General features: G+C 45.2%; 2 protein-coding genes across 2 annotated transcripts in view; both read right to left on the bottom strand.

Annotated features, from left to right (window-relative positions):
• The window catches only part of JMJD1C (jumonji domain containing 1C), a 1023975-nt gene that overhangs the window by 430086 nt on the left and 569975 nt on the right, over window positions 1-23914 (bottom strand). The gene's annotated exons all lie outside the window — the stretch shown is intronic.
• LOC142502123 (disintegrin and metalloproteinase domain-containing protein 10-like) overlaps window positions 1-23914 on the bottom strand; it is a 440300-nt gene that overhangs the window by 1356 nt on the left and 415030 nt on the right. Inside the window, exon 15 of the mRNA XM_075612980.1 lies at window positions 766-862. Within this exon, the coding sequence (XP_075469095.1) occupies window positions 766-862 (97 nt within the window). The remainder of the gene's footprint in view (window positions 1-765; window positions 863-23914) is intronic.

The raw sequence follows: 23914 nt of genomic DNA on the forward strand, positions 1-23914 counted from the left end.
AGTAACGAGCACCACCAAGCACCCCATTGCATGCGCAGTGCAAAAAGATTTTATTCACAGTTCAATGTTTTGGTCCCACTCTAGGACCTTTCTCAAGATACAGTTGCAAAAGAATGAGACTCTTTTAAAGAAAACATCACATGTGCCGGAGAAAAAATGGTGCCTAAACCAGTGGCCCTTGAAACAGAGAGGGCGCCTAGAAACCGCCACCCCTGAGTTGAAACACAGTATAAACACTGTGCCCCCCCAGCATATACCTACAATATAACAAGACAAGAGTATACTGCTGTTATATTGTATGTATATATATGTTGTTGGAGATTTGTGTCTCATTCTGTTGCATCTCTATCTTGGGACGAAACGTTGATCTGTGAATAAAATCTTTTTGCATCATTTTTAGTTCCTGAGAGTGCCCGTTTAAACTCTATTTTTGTGTATCTACTATAGTGCACCCAGGCAAGTTTGCCAATTGTTACGCGAGTATCGTCCTTTTCATTACGCTTTATATACCGTGTATATACTGTATGTTATATGCTGCAGTATATATTATGCCAGCATTATCAATGTTATCCTATGGAGAGTATTTTGATTAACGATACAGGTCATTAGACCTTCCTTATTCCCAATCTTACTTGTCTTTAAATTCTTATTATTTATTGAAGCTCTAAAGAAATAACACGGTATTTCAAGTCTACAGCAATTGTTATAAGAAGAGTGTAAAAGGAAAAAAATATAATTTAATATAATATAATAATTAAATATTACCTTTTTTAGTGTCCAGGGATCTGCCAAAAATAAACACTGTGCCAGCCATCAGAGCAGCCAATGTTAAAATAATTAATAGAATGGCCCACCAATGTGCCTAAACAATACAAAAAATACATAATTTTACTCACAGTGTAGGAGACAAATACCCTAATTTTATATACATATACATAGTAGATGAGGTTGAAAATATTATATCAGTATGATGTATCACTATGCAAATCAATGGGTAGAGGGTGGGTATAGTGGCCCTTGGGTGGGCGGTTAGGCATCCCGGGTGAGTAGAAGGCAACGGGGATTAACCCCTTCTAGAGTCGTGATTAGCCTCGATAAACTAATGGAGGCTACTTGAATTGCACAAGTTTTAGAACCTGCCAATAAGGGACTTATCGCCGCTTGTCCGGCGATGTGTTTTGGATGGCAGAAAAAATTGGCGATACATGCCTTTATCGCCCATTTATCACAGCATACAGAATAGCAGTAGGCATTTTGTCAGAAAAGGCCTTGATAAGTGGCTTATTAAGGTTTATAGACTAGGCCCCTTTGTGTTTTCTTTACAGTAAGGGCAGTTAAAATGTGCAATTCATTGCCAGTGGTGAAGGTGATTGCATACTCAATAGATATCTTCAAAAAATAGTTTGCAAATCTTTTTAGAAAGGTATATAATTGGATGATATTTCACTTGGGTTTTTTGTTAGCTTTCCTATGGATCAAAATACTGTAAATACAAATATAGGATACGTATCTGTCGTCTTAATTTAGCATAGGTTGAACCTTATGGACATATATTTTTTTTCAACCTCATCTACTATGTAACTACGTAACTGTGTGTATATCTTTATTAATATAGCACCATACATGTACATAGCACTTTACAGCATTAAAACACATGACATAATCGGAGTAAGTGCTTCACACATAAAAGTAGACATTTAGAAAAAGGAGTTCCTTCTGCCAAACAGCTTACAATCTAAGTGGTAAATAGGGAGAACTTACAGAGACAGTATTGAGGAGGGTGAGTTATGTTAAGTATGTCTGCAAGGGTCCATGGTAAATGCATATGAGATGTATGGTATCAGCCAACAGAGCTACCCAAATGCTTCATTAAAGAGGTGTGTTTTAAGATGGGCCTTAAAGGTGGAGAGGATGCCTGTCGGATATTGAAGGAAGGGGTTTCCACATATGAGGGTCAGTAAGTGAGAGGTTTTAGGCGAGGGAGAGCTCTAGATACATAAGGGGTAGACAGAAGACCTCCTTGTCAGAGGTGTTTAGCGACCTTAGGTCTAGTAAACAGTTACATAGTAGATGAGGTTGAAAAAAGACATGCGTCCATCAAGTTCAACCTATGCTAAATTTAGACAACAGATACTTTATCCTATATGTGTACTTTTTTTAAATTGATCCAGAGAAAGGCAACCAAAAAACCCCAGTGAAATATCATCCAATTATATCTCATAAGGGGAAAAATAAATTCCTTCTGGACTCCAAGAACTGGCAATCAGATTCCTCCCTGGATCAACATCCTTCCCATGTTTACTTATTTAGTATATCCCTGTATACCTTTCCTATCTAAAAAGATCCAATCTTTTTTTTTTAACAAATCTATTGTATCTGCCATCACAGTCTCCATGGGTAATGAATTCCACATTTTAACTGCCCTTAATGTAAAGAACCCGTTCCTTTGTTGCTGGTGAAATCTCATTTCCTCCAACCTTAAGGGATGAACCTGTGAAGTTTGTACTACCCTTGGATGAATAGTTCTTTTGGAAGCTCCTTGTACTATCCCTGAATATATTTGTATATAGTTATCATATCCCCTCTTAGACGTCTCTTTTCTAATGTAAATAAATCTAATTTAGCTAGCCTCTCATAAATCAGATTATCCATCCCCTTTATTAATTTAGTGGATCTTCTCTGAACTCTCTATTTCCATAATGTCTTTTCTAAGTGGTGGTGCCCAAAATTGTGCACCATATTCAAGGTGAGGTCTTACTAATGCTTTATAAAGGGGCATAATTATGTTTACCTCCCTTCCATCCATTGTCCGTTTAATGCAAGATAAGATCTTGTTTGCCTTTGCAGCTACTGCATGACTTTGGGCACTATTGCTAAGCCTGTTGTCTACAAGCACTCCTAAATCCTTCTCCATCAAGGATTCCCTAATGTTTCCCCATGTAATTTGTAAGTCACCTGTTTAATCTTGTTTTCCAAATGCATAACCTTACATTTATCTGTATTAAATATCATCTGCCATTTACCTGCCCAAGTTTCCAGTCTCTCCAAGTCCTTTTGGAGAGAAATTACATCCTGCTCTGATTTTACTACCTTACATAATTTAGTGTCATCAGCAAAGATGGAGATTTTGCTCTCTATGCCAACCTCAAGGTCACTAATAAACAAATACAAAAGCACTGGTCCCAGTACCGATCCCTGAGGTACTCCACTCACAACTTTAGGCCAACCTGAAAAAAGTTCAATTTATGACCAGATGCCTTATTTGCTTTAATTTTATCAAGCCGCCTATGAACTTCTTCCTCAGTTAACCAATAGTTTGTTTATGGTCAGCAGGTAATAGGAACAGGGTTCCCAAGTTCAATGCTCAGCTGTGTGGAATCAGTATCAGCATAGATATATATAATGATGTCCTGAATAATGAATCAACATAAAAATGAACCTTTTGAAAACCACTCTCTTGAGTAATGCTTGATCCAATGTTTCAATAATACACTCCTACGATATGGGTGACCTGTATGAAAGGTGTGGGTCAGCTATAAATGCCTGACCCCCTAATGTCACCGTAATGAACGTCCCCCTGGAGAAAGACACGATTGTAATGAAGACCCACTTTGTAATGTTCGGAGTGGGGTACTCACAGTTGAGAGCTGGTAGGTCCGTTGGCGTGCATCAAGTGTAGTGTAGAGCAGGAAAAATCTCCCAAGGGAAATCTTTGACAAAGGGCGATGGCCCGAAACGCGTTAAAGTTTTTACCTATCCCATACCATGATGTCTACCATGGATGAAAGGATTTTTAACCCTTTATATACTGGTGTCTAGCCCCCTTCACTTCTTGCTGTGCTCCGTTTTTCCCTTGGGAGATTTTTCCTGCTCTACAATAGTTTGTTTATATACAGGTTGTGGCTTCCTCCTGCGGCACTACTATTGAACTTGATTCTTCCCTGGTAAACACATAGGCAAAAAATGTGTTTAATACCTCTGCTTTTTCCTTATCTCCAATAATCTGCCTGCCCATCTCACACTGAAAGGGTCCTATTCTAATTTTTTAATTATTAAGGTACTTAAAGAACTTTTTAGGGTTGATCTTACTTTATATTGTAATCCTTTTTAATCCCCTTATTCATTTTTGCTAATTTTATTGCCTTGTGGCAATTTTTGTTGCATTCCTTATAATTCTGATATGATGCCTCTGTCCCTTCTGACTTCAAGAATCAAAACACCTGCCTCTTCTTTTCCATTTCCTCCCCTACCTGTTTATTTAGCCACATTGGTTTAGACTTATTTCTTTTATATTTATTACCCAAGGGAATACACTGATAAGTGTGCTTTTCTAACAGTTTTTTCCCCCAAATGTTTTTATTGGGCATTGATACAACAGTAAATGTACAACAAACCACATTGCCTAATCCAGAGACATTTTAACATTTTGTTGGGGGAACAGAATGACAACCTAAGTTGTCGAAATAAGGAGATGCCTTCAGAGAGAGAAGGCAGCGGGGAGGGGTGGGGGTGGAGGGAAGGGGGAGGGGGGATGTGGGGTGGAGTGGGTCTCCACCCTGGCTGTCGGGGTCCCGATCCAGATCCAGAGTGTTAGCTCCTTCTATCCCTTGTTCCTCTCAGGAGAGGGTAGGTTTCTATCTGGTTGGGGCGGGTTGCCTTTCTCTTGTAAGGAGTATCCAAGGCTCCCAAACCTTGTAAAATGCAAATAGGTTTTGTCTCAAGGTAGCAGTTAGCCGCTCCATGAGCATCACTTCGCTGATTCTCTTTTTTATTGTTCTCGTAGCTGGTGTAGTTGTTTTCTTCCAGGAGGCCGCAATCTCACATCTTGCCGCGGTAAGAATAAAGGAGATTAATTTCCTAGTTGGCCGGACAATGTTGGGCATCGGCCTGGCCAATAGGAAGGTCAGTGGTTCGATAGGTAGTTCTAGGTCGGTGACCTCTTTTATCAAATTTTGGACCTTGGTCCAGTACTTTACCATTTCTGGGCATGACCACCAGATGTGGACCATGTCCCCTCTATGACCACAGCCTCTCCAACATAGATCTGATGCCAGAGGGTAGATCTGGTTTAAACGTGCTGGGGTAAGGTACCAGCAATACAGGATTTTATAAATGTTTTCCTTTATTGTAGTGCATAGGGAAGTTTCTGAGGCTGCCTGCCAGATTTCTTCCCAAGTCTCTCTTTCTACAGTTATATTCAGGTCTGCTTCCCACTTGAGCATATAGTCGTGCTGTCTGAGGGCCGTTGGTTTCTCTAGTTCAAGATAAATTTCTGATATAAGACCTTTTTTGGTGAGTTTTAGCTTTGCAGAGATGTTTAAATTTGGTGAGAGTAGGGAATTCTGGGAGTGGGCATATTTTCCGAACAAAATGTCTGATTTGAAGATATTTGAACGTGTCCAATTCTCTAATTTTGTATTTGGCCCTCAAATCTTGATAGTTCAGGAGCTTTCCAATGCCTAACAGATCGGCTATCGCCCCAATTCCCTTTGTACTGAGTTGGTCAAACAGCTTAGATCCACATCCCGGGGGGAATTTTGGGTTATTGAGGATAGGTGTCAATTGGGAACTGGGTGAAGACAGGCCATGTCTAGTCTTACATTTGGCCCAGACTTCCCAAGTGAGTAATGAGGCCTGTAGTTTAAGGTTATGGGGGTTCCCATCTCCTCTATCCAGGCTCCAGAGGCAGGCCCGCAGGGAAGGCATCTTGGCATATTGAGTCTCTATTTTTACCCAGCAACAAAGGGCCGGGTCTGTATTCCACATTACTGCCTGTTTTAATTTGGCGGCAAGGTAATACTTGTGTATGTCTGGGACTCCCAAGCCCCCCCTTGATCTTGCCGCCAACAGGACCGATCTAGCCACTCTGGGTCTCTTACCCTGCCAAATAAAATGGAACAACCTATTTTGAATGTTTTTCAGATCAGTGCCAGGGACATGGACCGGGAGTATTTGGAAAAAGTATAACAATCTTGGGAGTATGTTCATCTTGATGGATATCATCCTCCCGATCCATGAGATCTGGTAACCTTCTCACTGGTCTAGGTCCTTTTTGATCTTTTACCAGAGCATTGGGAAATTGTCCCGGTATAGAGCTTGATAGTGTCTTGACACATTAACTCCCAGATATTTAATGTATGAAGAGCACCACCTGTAGCTAAAATTTAGTTTGAGTAATTTTACTTCAGGGTCTGGGAGACTAAGATTTAGAGCCTCTGATTTGTCGCTGTTAATTTTGTATCCTGATATCTTTCCAAAGTCCGTCAGTTCCTTTTGAAGGTTAGGAAGGGAAGTTTGGGGTTTAATCAAAGTTAGAATGATATCGTCAGTGAATAGAGAGATTTTATAATTTGTTTTTCCAATGATAATACCCTGTATATTCGGGTTGCTTCGTATTTTAGTCGCTAGTGGTTCGATCGTGAGGGCAAAGAGGAGGGGGACAGGGGGCAACCCTGCCGTGTTCCATTCTTAATATGGAACCTCTCGGAGAGTCCGCCCGGGAGTTTAACCGCAACAGACGGATTCTGGTAGAGAGCCCGGACTCCTTCTAAAAATGAGTCCCTAAAGCCGAACTTTACCAACGTTTGGTCTAGGAATAGCCAGTCAATTCTGTCAAATGCCTTCTCTGCGTCCAGGCTCAATAACATTGCTTTTGATCTGGTCATGTGTACATGGTCCACTATATTAATTATTTTATGGGTATTGTCTGAGGCCTGGCGACCCGAGACAAACCCGACCTGGTCCGTGTGAATTAGTCTAGGTAAGATAGGGTTAAGTCTGTTTGCCAATATCTTACTATACAATTTGAGGTCATTGTTCAACAATGAGATTGGCCTATAGCTTCCGCATTGAGTTGGGTCCTTCCCTTCTTTATGTATTATGGCCAGATTAGCAGTTGACATTGACGGTGGGATAGGACTTCCTTCTAGAAATGAGTTGAACAGATTCAATAGGTGGGGAGACAATACAGGTAGGAATCTCTTGTAATAGACATTTGTGAAACCAACAGGGCCCAGCGTTTTGGAGGTTTTTGATGCTTTTACAGCTGTTGTTAATTCTTCTATCGTTATTTTGGCATTTAGCCTGTCATTTTCCTCCTCTGTTAGGGAGGGGAGTGCACAATCATGTAGATAGTCTGTAATAGACGTTAAGTCAGTGGTGCGTGAGTTAGCAGAGCGAGCCTTTAGATGATATAATTTAGTGTAAAATTTAGTGAATTCTTCTGCTATTTTTTTCTCGTTATATAGTATCTCACCAGAGCCATTCCTGATCGCAGTTATTTGTGACCTTTTTTGTATTCCCCTTAGCTTGCTAGCCAGAAGTCTGTCGGCCTTATTCCCTTTATCGTAATACCTCTGACCTGTCCATTTAAGGGCCTTTTCTACATTTTCCATTTGAATTTCTTTCAAATTATTTCTAGCAGTTGTCAGCTGTTTATAGATTTTCCGTGAGGGGTTAGTTTTATGCTGCTGCTCTAGTTTGATAATGCTTTCCGTAAGCTCTTTAATTAGCTTGGTATTAGCTTTCTTCTTGTGGGAGGCAATTGAGATGAAATTTCCTCGAATTGTCGCCTTATGGGCTTCCCACAGGATTGCTGGAGATGAGACCGTATCTACGTTTAAGTAGAAAAGTGGATTGGAAATAGACTGCAACGTCCAAGAAGCACCATCAGCTCACCAGAAGTGAAAAATTAAAATTCGTTTATTGGACTACATAAAAATGAAAAAGGACAAACAAAATACAAAAAACACACAACCTCCTACGCGTTTCAGGCTCTAAGAGCCTTTTCTCAAGGGGGATAGTTGGGACTGTGAGTTAAGCTCATTAATATAGCCCCTCCTGTGCACATGTAACGCAGCTGTAATGGATAATCACAGATTGGAAAATATATATTGTAATTACAATGTCACATACACTTCATCTAGAGTATTACAAATATTAAAGATCTTAAAAAAATACAACAAGACACATGTATATAATTCATATGAAGTGTGAAAATAGATACATAATTGGAATTCTATAATTAAACACTTGAGCTGTACAAATCAATGGAAAGGATATTGAAATCCTATCAGGTGGAAAAAATTACACAGATGTATCTTAGATGCAATAAATACCCTAGCAAAGTGTAAAAGAGCTATATGTACAAAATAAATACATAAGGGAACTAAGTACAAGAGGTATCATGAATCTTTTGTATATATATGTGCATAAAGCATGACTTCAATTCGCAATAATAAATATCTGAAAGACACTAGTATCAGATAGTAGATCAGAAAAAGTAACATGAACCCATTGAACTGTACATGACATGATTCTATTAATATCGAGGATCAAAAAATACATATTTCTAAGTTTATGATTTGAGTAAGTCGTATTACAAAAAATATTTCAGATCCCACTCTGTGTTCAACCCTTTGGGGATCAATGTGTCCAATGTATCTATGTTTAGTCTGAAGTAGTCCTTAAGGGACTTTTTGATCTCCTTTACTATCTCGGGGTGATTTAATAAGGAGTCATTTAGCTTCCAGTTATATGAAACTGTTTTGACAAATGGGATGGAAAGGGTCAGGGTGATGGGTGCGTGATCTGACCACGTGATTGGGCCTATATCCGAATCAGCGGTGGCCTCTAGGATATTCTTGGTTGCAAGGAAGTAGTCAATACGAGAATATGTCTGGTGAGGGGCCGAGTAAAAGGTGAAGTCCCTTTGTCCCTGATGTTGTGTTCTCCAAATGTCCATCAAAGAAAAATCCCCTATGATATCTCTAAAAATTTTCCCCAACCTTTGGGATTGAGTCGAATGCGAGCGACCTGGGGTAGATGATTTGTCATCGTTCGGGTTGAGAGCCATATTAAGGTCTCCACCTATAAGTAAGGAGGACAAATAGTCTGGGTCAACTTCTTCCAGTACATTTTTTAGAAAATCTGCCTGGTTCTCATTTGGGGCATAGAGATTTATTAGGGCGATCGCCGAACCCGACAGTGAGCCATACATTACAATGAATCTAGCCTCTGGATCTGTCTGTATTTTTGTTAGATTAAACGGGGTGCCCTGACGAATCAGAATGGCGACTCACTGACGTTTACTACTAAATGATGAGTAATAACTTATCGGATATGCGTTTTGAAATGTTTTGGGCGGGTCCTGAGATATGAAATGCGTCTCCTGAAGGAAAACAACGTCCCCGCCCGACTTTTTTATTTTTTTATTTCCTGGAGAGCGAGTCTCCTTTTCCTTTTATTATGTAATCCCTTTACGTTCAGGGAGACAACTTTAATTGCCCCTTGGTGAGCCATAGCTTTTGGGGTTCCTGCTTGAGTGTAGGATCTCTCCCTTCCCACTAGGGACCGTCTGATTTAGCTTTATGTAGGGTACAGATGTAGGGTAGTGAGAATCAGTGGGCTCTTTTGCCAGATTAGGGCCAAAAACAATCAGCTAGGGTGGGTGGGTGGGGAGGAGTGGGGTAGGGACCCGCTGGGACAGTGTCAGCGGGGATAGAGAGAGAAAGAAAGTCGACCCTTTCGAGGTCTAAAGAGTTAAGGTCCGGTCCTAACTAAAGACCGGCAGGTAGGGTTTAAGACCCTTGGGGGGTGGGACCGGTGACGACCTCCGGCAGATCTGGGCGAGGTGGAGACCCTAAAGGTATCCGTGTTCCCAGCCGGTTCTTTTCGATTGTGTCAATCCTGGTGTTAAGGTTTTTCAGGGAAGGGGGGAAGGGGAGTCCTTATTCATCTAGTCCTCTTTCTCTACTTATCTGGGTGGACGAACCCAGTCTTATGTTGACCGTATTTCTATCTGAAAGCGGAAGGAGTTATTTATCCTGGGTAGAGGTGGTGCAGAGGGCTTAGGGAGTGAAAGGGGGCGAGTGAGGGAGAGGGGTGTGGAGGTGGGAGGGGGGTGAGGGGAGGGGGGAGAGGGGGGAGAGGTGCGGGGTAGTAAGGGTGGTCCTGGGGGGAGGGAGGGTGTCCGCAAACCAGTCTGTCATATCTCTCTATGTGTTCCCCCCTCTGGGAAATATTGGAAATGGGCTGGGGCCTTTAATAAAGTGAAGTGGGGGGTGTTTGCTGTTTTCCTCCTTGTTCTTTCTCTATGCTCTCTTTGGAGCTTCTATTTATATTGTGTTCCTGGGAACAGATCATTAAAGGTGCGTCTCGTTGCTGCAGAGAGTGATCATGGGAGGATGGGAGGAGGGTGGCGAGGAGAGGGAGATGGGAGGGGGGAAGGGGGGGATACAGGGCACAGTATTTTGAAAAACATACATTTTATACATTGCATACATTGCTCACGTTTGTTTTTATACATTTCACTTTCCTTTTCCCTTTTTTTTCAAAACTACATACATTCCCTTAGACAAATTCGCGCTCTCCTAGATGTATCCAGGGAGTTAGACTCCATAACTAGTATATAGTTTTATACCTATGTATGCAGTGAGATCCTGCGCAGTTAGGGGGTCCTTTCCATGACTCCTCATTCTCATGTCACTTTTTTTTTTTTTTTTTAAATATTTTTACTCGCAGCGGACCATTGTTAGGGTATGATCCGTGGGGTGAGTGGAGGAGGGGGGGGGGGCAGGGAGGGGAAAGTGGGGGATGAGGGGGGGTGTAGGAGGTAGGGGTGAAAGGGGTCAGGGTGGGGTAACATCAACGTAACTCTATTTCCCCAAATCTACGAACTATAAACCACACAACATGAAATCTTTTAACCTTAGAAAGCTTAATTAAGTTTGTACTAATTGCAACATTTTTATAACTCCCCGTTACAGACCCTGCAGGTTATGCGTCGTCTGCGAGTGTCCGTGGGGTTCAACAATCATAGTGGACCAGGGCCACCTGAGTCTGCTGTGCTTTGTCCCTCTGGGTTGTTTTGGAGCTGTTACTTCGCTGTACTCCTCAGTGATTGGGACACCGACCTCTCCTCGGCCGAGGGGGTAGTAGGGGAGCAGGGCTCAGCTGGTTCATCGCCGGAAGCTCAGGTCCTCGTCTTGTCAGGATCCTCCAGCGAGTAGTTGGACACGGCAGTTGGTTTCCATTCAGAGGGAAGGATGTTACTCTGTGGGGCTGTGTTAATCGGGCTGAAATGCTTCAACAGCAGCATCAGCAGTGGTCTTTGAGCAGGCGGAGTCGCACCCACCGGGTTCCGGACTCACTTTCAGTGAGGGATACGAACGACCCTGGGCGGTCCATCGCAAACGTGAGTGACTCGCGGGTTTCTTCATTTGTCCCGTGTCTGCCTCTGGCCCGCCAATCTCATCGAGGCTCGCACCGGGAGTTCCTCTGCTTCGCGGGCTCGGTCCCGCTCTGGGTTAGCGGCTCGGGGGATCTCAAAGGGCAGGCCCAAGGCTTTCGCCAGGTGTTCCATATCCTCTGGAAACCGGATCGTGAAATATTTCCCTTTATTGTTGATTATAAGCTTGAAAGGAAATCCCCATTTGTATTTGATTCCATTCTCGCGCAAAAGGAGGGTGAGGGGCCGCAATTCTTTCCGGCGATTATAGTCATTTTTGAGAGATCGTTAAACACTTGCAGTGTCTCCCCGCGGAACTGGATGGCGTCTCGCTCCCGGCATGCTCCGATGAGTTTCTCTTTAGTTGAGTAACTGTGGAGGCGGATTATAACATCGCGGTGGCGATTGTCATCATCTGATTTCGGGCCCAACGCTCGGTGGGCTCGGTCTATCTCGAGGTCGAGTTGCTCCAAATACTCACAAATTGTTGAGAACAAGTCCGTCAGATAGTCCTTAAGGAGGCCAGGCAGAACCGCTTCAGGGATGCCCCGAATTCTTATGTTCTGGCAGCGATCCCGGTTCTCCTGGTCCTCCAATCCGTCTTTCAGTGCTTGGATTTCATGGCCCTGGCGGATTATTTCTTCATCCACGTCTGCTTGGTGTTTGAGGGCCTCCTCGAGCCTGGTCTCTAACGTTGTAGTCCGTTCCGTCTTGTTTAATTGCAGACACCGCTTCTTTCAGATCCGCTTGTAGAGATCTGCAAAGTTTACTGTGTAGTTCTTCCAAGTAAGCCTTGGTAATTCCCTCGTCTGCGGGGGGGCTTTCGCCGAGATCTCCAGGGTTGGACGTCCCAGGCCTAGTGCCTCGTGCGCCAGGCGGGGATCTGCCATCTTGTTTTTTGGCTCCCTGATCGGAGCTTTGCCTTGCGGGTGTGTGACAGGGTAAATAAAAGCCACCAGTTATATGCCTGGAAAACCTATGTCTAGTCTGCAGTGCAGCACTGACTAGGTTAACTTCAGCTGGGAACCTCAGGACAATTAGTTGGATCCCAGCTGCCTAATCAAGGTGTGTTAAAACCCAGGCTGTAGACACATGGAGCCTGTCGGTGGAGGAGAGAGGAGTAAGCTGCTGAGAGATTTCCTGATACAAGGTCTGATTAGAAAAGTAGATGAATTGTGAACTGTCTGTCCCCTGCATAGAAAAGGACAACTGCCATATACACTGTCTGCTAAAGAGAAACTGTTTTTGTCTGTCTGCTGAAGAAAAGCCATTTTCCTTTTGTTGCTGATGAAAAGGTATTTTTGTTTTGTGTGCTGTATATTTTTCAAGGCTAAATAAATAAGCCTTGTCAAGAAACCCACGTGTGTAGTTGCATGTACCCTGCAACATATGGTGTCAAAAAGTGAGATTTGATTTTTTTCAAAAGGCTCCTGCAGTTAAAGGGCCACACACACACACACAAGAATGGAAGAATTGTTGAAAGCTTTTCTGTGTGAGTAGGCCCGGCTGCAAGCGGAGAGAGATGAAAGACTACAAACAGCACAGGATGAGTGGATTGCCAAGCTGTTGACCCAATTCCAGGGGTCTGCCAGTCCAGAACTTGCAAGCAAACCCCCGGTACTCCTGAGGAAAATGGCTCCGGACGAGGATACAGAGGCTTTTTTACTGACTTTTGAAAGAGTTGCCGAAGCTCAGGGCTGGGCTACAGATCGCTGGGCAACTGCTTTGGCCTCGCTCCTCATAGGAGAAGCCCAGGCCTCATATCAGGGTCTCCCAGCAGATCAGGCCATGGACTACCGACAAGTAAAAGCCACCATACTAGATCGCTTAGGTCTGACCCCAGAGACCTACCGGCAGCAGTTCCGGAACATGAAGTATACCAATAAGATGAGACCCCGGGTACTCGCTCAGCGATTATTGGACTTATGTACGCGCTGGATACAACCCGAGGAGTGCACGAAGGAGGCAATTCTTGAGCAGGTGGTTTTGGAACAATTTGTATAAATAATACCCCCTTCCGCACGCTCGTGGGTAAAACGCCACGCTGCTGAAACCCTAGCTTTGGCGGTCCGACTCGTGGAGAACTTCCTTGGGGCTGAGCAGCAGGCAAGTGTCCTGGACCCAACTCCACCGGTACTTGTGGACGCCCAAAGAGGGAGGTCGGATCAATGGGGAACCTACGGCCAGTCGTTCCAGCAAGGACGGAGTCCAAATGCTGGTCCCCGTAGAGACCCTCATCTCCTTCCGGATGTCGGCTCATTGCAAAGTGAGAGGAACTTCCGAGGACGTCGCCCACAGGACCCACCAGATGCCTGGTCTCCAGTAACCGGTCCAGTGGAGCGCTATCCACAGCCCCTTCCTGCGAGGGAACCCTCCCCATGTTCCGCCTGCGGAGAACAAGGCCACCGGTATGTGGACTGTCCACTGATGGATTGTTCATTCAGCAGAACCGTCGCCTCGGCTTTTACTGGGGAAAATTACAAGCCCTGGCTACTTCCAGCCCTGATTGGGGAAAAAAACGTCCAGGCCCTTGTAGATTCGGGCTCTGGGAAAACTCTGGTCTTCCAGGAACTGTTACCGCCCAACGTGTGTTCTTTTCACTCCCCATGGAGCATAGAATGTATACACGGCGATGTAAAACGCTATCCGACGGCCAAAATCTGGCTACAGGTAAAAGGTCAGGAGGCTTACCTTGAAGTAGGAGTCGCTCCTTGGCTCCCTGCCCCCGTTGTGCTCGGTCGGGACTGGCCTTTCTTCTCGGACCTAATGGCCCCAGTCCTTCACGAGGAGCCTCCTTCTAGGGCTCAGGAGAACCCTGGCAAACTGTTCCCCTTCTCGGCAGACCTTTTTCCCAGTAGACACCGGGTTCAAAAGACTCGGAAGCAAAGACGCTTGGACAAACAGGACTGGTTGCAGAAATCTGGGTCTCAAGGTGACCATTCTAGTAGTCAGAGGTCACAAGTGATGGCTGAGGATGGCCAAAGGGAGGGGGATATGGGCCCTGGAGATTTACCAGACCTGTACCTCCCTGACTTTCGCCAGAAGCAAAGGGAAGACCCAGTCCTTGCTAGACAGTATGACAAGGTGGTGAAAATTGATGAACAGATTTTAGATGCACAGGGGGTGATAGTATTCCCCCATTTTGAGCTATCAAAGGATATCCTATATAGGGTGAATAGGCAGACACAAACAGGGGAGGTCACCAGACAGATATTGATTCCCAAGGCGTTTGTTAAATCTGTGTTCACTCTAGCCCATACTGTCCCTTGGGGTGGTCACCTGGGCAGGGATAAAACATTGGACCGTATTTCATCCCGATTCTTTTGGCGAGGCATGCATAGTGATATTGCTAAGCTATGTGCAGCATGTCCGGAGTGCCAGTTAACTAGTCCAAAAGGACAAAAACCAGCCCCTTTGGTTCCTCTACCCTTGGTGTCAGTTCCCTTTGAGAGGATTGGGGTAGACTTGGTAGGACCTCTAGAACCTTCTGCGAAAGGACACAGGTTTATCCTTGTAATAGTTGATTATGCGACAAGATATCCTGAGGCGTTCCCCCTGAGAACAGCAACGGCGAAGCAAGTAGCCAACAAGTTGTTGGAACTGTTCTCACGGGTTGGACTTCCCCAGGTTATGTTGACAGACCAAGGTAGAAATTTCATGGCTAAACTGATGCAGGATGTCTTAAAGTTACTAGAGGTCAAGTCTGTTCAGACATCGGTCTACCATCCACAGACTGACGGATTGGTGGAAAGATTTAACCGAACTCTAAAGGGGATGCTGAGGAAATTTGTAGATTCAGAGAAGAGAGCCTGGGATGAACTTCTCCCTTTTCTGCTGTTTGCAGTGCGGGAAGTTCCCCAGGCCTCCACGGGATTCTCTCCATTTGAATTGCTCTATGGCCGCCAACCCCGGGGTATCCTAGACCTCCTAAAGGAGTCCTGGGAGGAACAGCAGTCCTCTTCTAAGAATACCCTGCAATATGTACTAGACCTTTGGAAGCGCCTAGATGTGGTTGGCCATTTTGCCAGGGAGAATCTTAGATCAGGACAGTCTGGAGAGACTTTACAATCAGAATGCTCGCATGAGAGTGTTTAACCCAGGAGACCAGGTGATGTTATTGTTACCCAGTTGCGAGAGTAAACTCCTGGCCAAATGGCAGGGCCCATTCGAAGTACTCCGCCGTACGGGTGATGTGGATTACGAGATCGCTCAACCAGGGTTTCAGGAAGGGTAAACAAATTTACCATGTGAACTTGCTGAAACCCTGGAAGATGCAGCGGTCTCTATTCATCCACCCGGTGGAGGAGGAAACGGACTTGGGTCCTCAGCCTTCACGGGAGAACATCATGAGTGACGATAAAATTCCAATGGGTAAACAGTTGTCCTCTGAACAAAAAGGGGACTTGTTAGCAATAATTACACAATTCCAGGATGTTTTTTCTGACTTACCAGGACAAACTAACTTAATTTCCCATGCAATCGAGACAGCACCTGGGGTAAAAGTACGTTCCCGTCCTTATAGGTTGCCTGAAAGTCGTAGAGCTCTGGTAGAGAAGGAGGTACAAGAAATGTTACACTTAGGAGTGATTGAGGAATCATGCAGTGAATGGTGTAGTCCACTAATTATGGTCCCTAAACCCGATGGGAAGGTAAGATTTTGTGTGGACCTCCGAAAAGTCAATGCGGTATCCAAGTTTGACACATATCCGATGCCCAGGGTGGACGAATTAATTGACGTCCTTGGTAACGCGGAATATATATCCACATTGGACTTGACAAAAGGATACTGGCAAATACCCTTAGAGGAAAAGTCCAAATGCAAAACAGCCTTTGCCACTCCCATGGGTTTATACCAGTTTGTGACAATGCCATTGGGACTGCATGGAGCCCCAGCCACATTTCAGAGACTCATGGATAAGGTACTGAGGCCCCATAGGACTTATGCCGCAGCCTACCTAGATGACATTGTCATTTATAGTAAACACTGGCGGGCCCATCTAAATAGGCTGAGAGCGGTCCTCAAATCTCTAAGAGAGGCAGGGCTCACAGCCAACCCTAAGAAATGTGCCTTGGGTAAAGCGGAAACCAATACTTAGGGTATGCAGTGGGAGGTGGAAAAGTAAGGCCACTAGCCGACAAGGTAGCTGCCCTGAAAGAAGTTCTGACCCCCAAACAAAAACGCAGGTACGCTCTCTGCTGGGTTTTAGCAGGGTACTACCGGCGGTTCATCCCCAACTATTTGGAAGTGGCAGCCCCTTTAACGGACCTCACAAAAAAGTGTGCCCCTACACAAGTGGTGTGGTCAAGGGATTGTCAGAGAGCCTTGGAGGACATAAAAAGGTGTCTATCATAGGGTCCCATCCTTAGAAGCCCAGACTTCAACAGCCCTTTTATAGTGCAAACAGAGGCATCAGAGATAGGGCTAGGGGCAGTGTTGTCACAACAGTTTGAGGGAGTTGAACATCCTATCCTTTTCCTGAGTAGGAAATTGTTCCCAAGGGAAAAAAACTACTCAGTGATTGAGAAAGAGTGCCTCGCAGTAAAGTGGGCAATCGAGGCTTTGAGGCATTACCTGGCAGGAGTCCATTTTACTTTGGTAACGGATCATGCTCCACTGAAGTGGTTAAATAGCATGAAGGATTCTAATGCTAGATTGACTAGGTGGTATATGGCCCTCCAACCCTTCTCATTTGAGATTCAGCATAGGCCGGGAAAAGAGAACGCAAATGCTGACTTCTTTTCTAGAGAAGGGGTGGATGGTCAGGCTTCAGCCTTGCGTAGCCCCAGCCACACACTAACAGGGGAGGAATGTGACAGGGTAAATAAAAGCCACCAGTTATATGCCTGGAAAACCTATGTCTAGTCTGCAGTGCAGCACTGACTAGGTTAACTTCAGCTGGGAACCTCAGGACAATTAGTTGGATCCCAGCTGCCTAATCAAGGTGTGTTAAAACCCAGGCTGTAGACATATGGAGTCTGTCGGTGGAGGAGAGAGGAGTAAGCTGCTGAGAGATTTCCTGATACAAGGTCTGATTAGAAAAGTAGATGAATTGTGAACTGTCTGTCCCCTGCATAGAAAAGGGCAACTGCCATATACACTGTCTGCTAAAGAGAAACTGTTTTTGTCTGTCTGCTGAAGAAAAGCCATTTTCCTTTTGTTGCTGATGAAAAGCTCTTTTTGTTTTGTGTGCTGTATATTTTTCAAGGCTAAATAAATAAGCCTTGTCAAGAAACCCGCGTATGTAGTTGCATTTACCCTGCAACACGGTGCAAAAAATTTGGTTACCCCCTGAGCGTGTTGGTTCTTCGCTTTCTGCGACATCCCTGGTGCTTTAGGAGTTGGGTAGGGTATTTTGTGGCTGTTTTTGCCTGGTGGAAAAGTGCTTTTAATGGCGTTTATACGAGCGGGTCTCCGGAGCTCTCCTCTTACCCGACTGCTCTGGCCGACGTCATCGGCACGCCACCCTTTTCTAACAGTTTTAAAGACTGCCCATTTATCTTCTACATTTTCCCTGCAAACACATCATCTCAATGTATTCCTTGTAGATTAGTCCACAATTTTTTAAAATCTGCCATTGTAAAGTTTAAGGTTTTTGTTGAACCCAAGTAATCTGTTTTTTGATCATTTATTTCAAAGGAGACCATGGGGCCTATGCTCTAAGTGTTCATAAGCCACTTATCGAGCACTTATCGGCCAAAATGCCTACTACGATTCTGTAAGTGACTGTCAGAGCAGAGAGTGTTCGCGCATGCGCAGTACAAAGCGCGCGAATAGGCAGCCAATGAGAAGAAGGTCAGCAAGTAAACTACAACCCCCAGGAGCCTCATCAAAGTCACCTGATGCCAGGGAGCAAATAGGAGTGCAGGATTTACGAGAGGCAGGAAAGGGAAGCGTGGGGGAGAGACCACGCTAGCCAGAGGGCACCGAGGAGCAAGGGGAGCGGTAGTGTGTGTGCAGGAGGTCCGTGACCCACCTGCATAGGCAGATTTCCCCTCAGGCCCCAGTGTATTCCCTGAGTCAACATAGCTTGTGGTGCTGCAGGGACACCCTATATTGGTAGCGACACATGCCCCTTACTGCATAGACAGATAGGGACACAGTATCGTGGAGCTGCGGTTGGTGACAGACGTTTGGGCCCAGGCTGCTGTGCATCATCCACTACTCGTGAGCGACTGCGCTGGATCGGCGGATCCTTTGTGAAGTTGTTGCCGGTCACCACAGTGACTGGAAGGTATTTACTAAAGTGCACCAACACAGGTCAACAGGCGCTGATCCCGCCTTAGGGAACACTCTTTGGGGACACTAAGTGGAGTGGCCAAAAGGACTGAGCCTATATACATAATTACAGTTACATGGTCACGGTGTGGGGGCACGCGGTGACGGGACAGTGACATTTCTCCTTATGAGTGTGGCCGAGCCACTAGGGTTATAATATAAGTAGTTGGTTGATGTGTTATATGTGTGTTACTGCTGTACCTATAAGATAAGGTTCTATCAGTACTTACAGTAAACAGTTACAATCTGATGTAAAACATTGAGAGTTACCTCTCGTTTTCAAGTATGTCCTGGGACGTTTAATGTTAATGTTTGGACGAGAAGCTATGTTGCCAGTGGATGTGCGACTACGGATATCTACCGATGGGGTATCCAATAGGACGTATTTTCGATATGTGCAGAGATTACAAGACAGCTTGCAGCAGGCATACAAACTGGCCGAGAAGGCAGTGGCGCAATTAAATGCGAGTAATAAAAGGCGCTATGATCACAAGGTGCGACATAAAGAAATCCGCCCAGGGGTCGCAGTTCTCCTTCGTAATTTGGGTATTCCTGGAAAGCACAAACTGGCCGACCGCTGGAGGGATGGTGTGTATGAAGTGGAATCACAGATGCCTGGCCTCCCGGTATACCGCATCAAAGACTCCGAAGGCCGGGTAAAGGTATGGCATAGAAACCATCTCCTCCCTATACCTCAAGTAGGGGATAACGAATTGGAAGTGCCCACTGTTTCACTCGATGGAGAAGCTGATAGTAGAGAGGATGGCCCAGAGACTGTAATAAATGCCACCTCTGAGAATCCTATGGAAGGAACCTCTCAAAGGGGCCTTCCGACCGCGGGGGCATCTCCCGAAGGAGCTATGGGTAAAGGACCCCTTGGTCCAACGACAGATACGCTGACTCCAATGAGCCAGCCACTCGACCCACAGAGGCCATGCTTTGTGCCCGAAAGTGACTGTGTAGAAACATTGAGCCCCTCAAGGGCAGAACTCGAGGGGCCAAACGAGAATTGTTACTTTCCAGAGGAAGCAAAAAAAGAGCATCTGTGCAGAAGCCAAAGAACTGATCAACCTCCCATGAGGATGGCGTATGATCAATTTGGGGCACCCCATTATGAGGCTCAGCAGTGGGCTCGCCATAAAGTGAGATCTGTGATTGGCATTGTAGGCGGACGCTCACAGAGGTATGCAAGGGAGACTGGTTATGGTGAAATTAAATAAGGCTTTTATTGCCCCTGTTTCCTTAACATCAGGAAACCATCCAAACAAGGGGTAAACAAAGCTTCTATTCACTTGGGAGTATTTCTTGTGAAATACTATGCACTCCACAACTCCCTTTAGATAAGCATGTCTCCCAGCCCCAAACATATAGCATGAAATGAACAGATATAAAAAGTCTTATAAATGGAAGTCTTATCTGTTAGCTGGGCTTCTGTAGGGGAAGCTTCTCTGCTCTCTTGGAACCGCACCCTTGTGTGCCCAGGAAATGTCAGGCTCCAGGTTAGAATCTTGTCTCCTTTGTCTTGTGGTCAGCTTGTCGCTCAAGACCTCTGTCCTTCCATGGCTCAGCCCAGTTGTGGACTAAGGAACCTCTGCTCTGTCTACAAGTTCAGCTCAGGTGTGAGCTAAGGAGTCTCACTTCCTGTCTCAAAAGACAGGCTTTTCTAAGCAATCTAATCAGGCAGGTGGTGTTTGTTAATTGACTACCAGCAGTTAACCCCCACACTGCTGGATTAGAGGCACATTACCTGAACAGGGATAACTCCCCTGTTACATACCTCCCCTGTTTGTGGGAAGCTCGGTCTTGCCACGGCCAAAGCCCATCCTTCCACTCTCATTCTAGATATCTCTGTGACTTGAATGAGAGTGGATGGAGGAAGAGAACCCTCAGTCCCGCTGGGATTGGAGCCCTTTCTCCAGTTTATTCGTGTCTCCTCCCGAAGGTGCTTGAGATCAGCACTCCTCAGTCGCTCGAGGAGGACTTTTTCTAAGTATAGTCTTTTTGCTATATGCGCGGTCATGAGATTTCCCTCGCGTCGGGTGCTCATCTTATTGTAGGCAGACTGTATGGCAGTAGTTGCAGAGCGTTTAAAAACAGCCCTTTGAGTTTTCTGCTCTTGAAGCTGTCTCTCTGCCCTTTTCCCACTCAATGGGGTTGCTAGTTCAGCCTCTTTGGGATTAAGTTGTAATTCCACACCCACTTCCAGAGAATGTCCCATCTTTTCAGCTTCATCAGCTAAGGATTCTTCTGGTTTTGATTCAGCACGTGTACCTTCTTTTATTGCCTGTTGGGTGGCTGAACGTTTTGCTAGTGCTTGTTTAGGTGGTTCAATTTTTGCAACCTTGTCTTTCAGACGAGCGGTATTCCCAGCTCTCACTGTACCCTTGTCTTCATGGGTTTTTGTGACTGTGGGACACTGACGCTTAGTCAGGGTCAATACCTGTCCTTGTAAAACTTTCATCTCATCCGCGAGAGATCCCTGTTTTTTGAGTGCGACTTGCAAGTCTTTTCTCAGGGAATTTATCTGCACGTTTTGCTTTCTCTGAGCTTGCTTCCACATTTTTATTGCATTGTGAAGCACTATGAATTTCTTTGCTCAGGCCGCAGTTACTTGTTTTAGTTTCTGGACCTTCTTGTGCTCCCTTTTGTGCCGGGTCACCTGGGTTCTAAGCTTGGCCTCTAGCGATGCTTTGGTGACGCTCAGGGTAGCCTTCAGTTTCTCATGCTGCTTTGCGGGGACATACTGGGTAATCAGACATTCCTGCAGCACTTGAATTTCTTTAACAGCCTGCAGATTTTCTTCCTGCAGAGTTTGCTGCTTCTCCTCGGCCTTCTCGAGGTACGTACGCAGACCTTGCAGTTGGTTCTGCAGTCGGTGCTCTGCTTCAAACTTCTCACCTTCCAAAAGACTATTTATTTCTTTAAGCTCGTGCAGCTTTTCATTCTTTTCCTTGACGTCGTTTGTCAAATGAAAATTTTCTTCTTTGAGTTTCAAGTTTTTTCTTTTTAACCTTAAATTTTCTCCTTTTTCAGTCTCTGTACTATTCAGGGCCTCCTTGCAGTCCTCCTTCCAATTACGCACATCTGCTTTGAGAATGACAGTCTCCTGGCGTGAGACTTCCTTCTCTAGGTTGAGGGTCTGAAGCTCCTTCTGAGAGACTTGGAGATCTGTATTAAGATTGATATCGTTTCTTTAGTAATGTCCAGCTCCTCAGTGAGACTGTGTAGTTCCTTTCTGGAAACTTCCAGGTCTGTGCGACAGCTGTTGGTCTCATGATGTGAGGCATCCAGTGCTCTGCGGAGTGTATGAACCTCTTTCTGAGATACGTCTACGTCTGTCCGGAAACTGTTACCTCCTGTTGTGAGGCATTCAGCTCTATGCGAAGAGTGTGAACCTCTTGCTGGAAGACTGTCATCTGCTTCAGTGCCTCCTCATATTTCCGCTTCAGCTTAGCCATCATTATATCAGATTGGCTCTGCTTTTCATCCATGGCGGAAATAGTAGCGTTTGCAGTATCTAGCTCAGTCTTGAGATCGTCCAATTCTGTCCTGGCCAAAGAGTACATTGTGAGCACATCTTTCTGTAGCTTCACGTTATTTTCCAGGAGCCGATCACAATCACGCCTGGCATTTTTTAGGGCTGGTCAAGGGATCGACACTCACTGGTTCCGGCTCCGCTTCCCTGGGATGGTTGGTTGGGAGTTCCTCACTATTGGCACCGGACAGACACTTCTTTGGGGTACACGACTTCTGCCTTGGGCCCTCTGGATATTCGGTTAACCGCGGGATGAATTCTCCATTTTCTCTAGGCTGCAGGGCATCTCGGTCCCCCTTTTCTCCACAGGATCTGCGGACGTGTCTGTTCCTTCCACGGTAAGTGAAGAACCGCTTTTCTTTTTTTGCCTTTTTGTTTTGGATGACACCATCCCCTTAGGGATACTGGGGTCTCCATCTTCATTCGAAATTTTAGCAGCGTCACTGGATCCACCTGGCTTTTCTTGCAACTGTAATAGCTGACGGGAATATTCGGTTATCCACTGCTCCCGCTCTTTCTCCTGCCGATCATATTTGTCATCATAGGGAGCGGTCTTTTCGGTTCGTACCGAGTTCAGGCACCCCCACCATTCTTGGGGTGTTTTGTGGGTGTGACTCGGTTTGGGTTCCTCATAAGAGATGTCTTCCTCCTCATCGGACTGGAAGGGCCACTCCTACGTGGGGTAGGGTTCATTACAGGAATGCTGCATCTTGTCCTCCATTTTGGGGCTATCAGGTGTAATTTTCTTCCTGACCTCAGGAGGCGCTATTGCAGCTGTTGCCACTGTATTTGCTAGAACCCCCAATTGTGGTTGTCCTACAAGTGGGCCCTTTAAGGGCTAACTCACTTCTTGAACCCTGACTATGGCTGGAAGGCAAACCCCCTATTTCAATGACCATATTACACTTTATTGTGATAGTCAAATAAGGTTTACCTGCTTCAGCAGTATCTCTCTCTCTCGTCTTGGAATTGGGGAAAAGAGTCCATCTGTGGTTTTGTAAGTTTCAGTGCAGGTTAGATTTCCTGCCTGGGTGTGTATCACTTTAATTCTGGTCTCTGCTGCATGAGATTTTTTTGTTTATGTTGCTCAGACTGTTTGTAGACAAAAAAACACAAAAAAAAAATTCACAGCCAACTCCGGTCCCTTCTAACTTCAAAGACCACCTCTCGTCCCACTTTGGACACCATATGTAGGTGCACGCTCACAGAGGTATGCAAGGGAGACTGGTTATGGTGAAATTAAATAAGGCTTTTATTGCGCCTGTTTCCTTAACATCAGGAAACCATCCAAACAAGGGGTAAACAAAGCTTCTATTCACTTGGGAGTATTTCTTGTGAAATACTATGCACTCCACAACTCCCTTTAGATAAGCATGTCTCCCAGCCCCAAACATATAGCATGAAATGAACAGATATAAAAAGTCTTATAAATGAAAGTCTTATCTGTTAGCTGGGCTGCTGTAGGGGAAGCTTCTCTGCTCTCTTGGAACCGCACCCTTGTGTGCATAGGAAATGTCAGGCTCCAGGTTAGAATCGTGTTCCCTTTGTCTTGTGGTCAGCTTGTCGCTCAAGACATCTGTACTTCCATGGTTCAGCCCAGTTGTGGACTAAGGAATATCTGCTTTGTCTCCAAGTTCAGCTCAGGTGTGAGCTAAGGAGTCTCACTTCCTGTCTCAAAAGACAGTCTTTTCTAAGCAATCTAATCAGGCAGGTGGTGTTTGTTAATTGACTACCAGCAGTTAACCACCACACTGCTGGATTAGAGGCACATTACCTGAACAGGGATAACTCCCCTGTTACATACCTCCCCTGTTTGTGGGAAGCTTGGGCTTGCCACGGCCAAAGCCAAACTCCTCAGTTACGGGCATGTCCAGTG

Source organism: Ascaphus truei, chromosome 8, assembly GCF_040206685.1.
Source record: "Ascaphus truei isolate aAscTru1 chromosome 8, aAscTru1.hap1, whole genome shotgun sequence".
NCBI classification, from domain to species: Eukaryota; Metazoa; Chordata; class Amphibia; order Anura; family Ascaphidae; genus Ascaphus; species Ascaphus truei.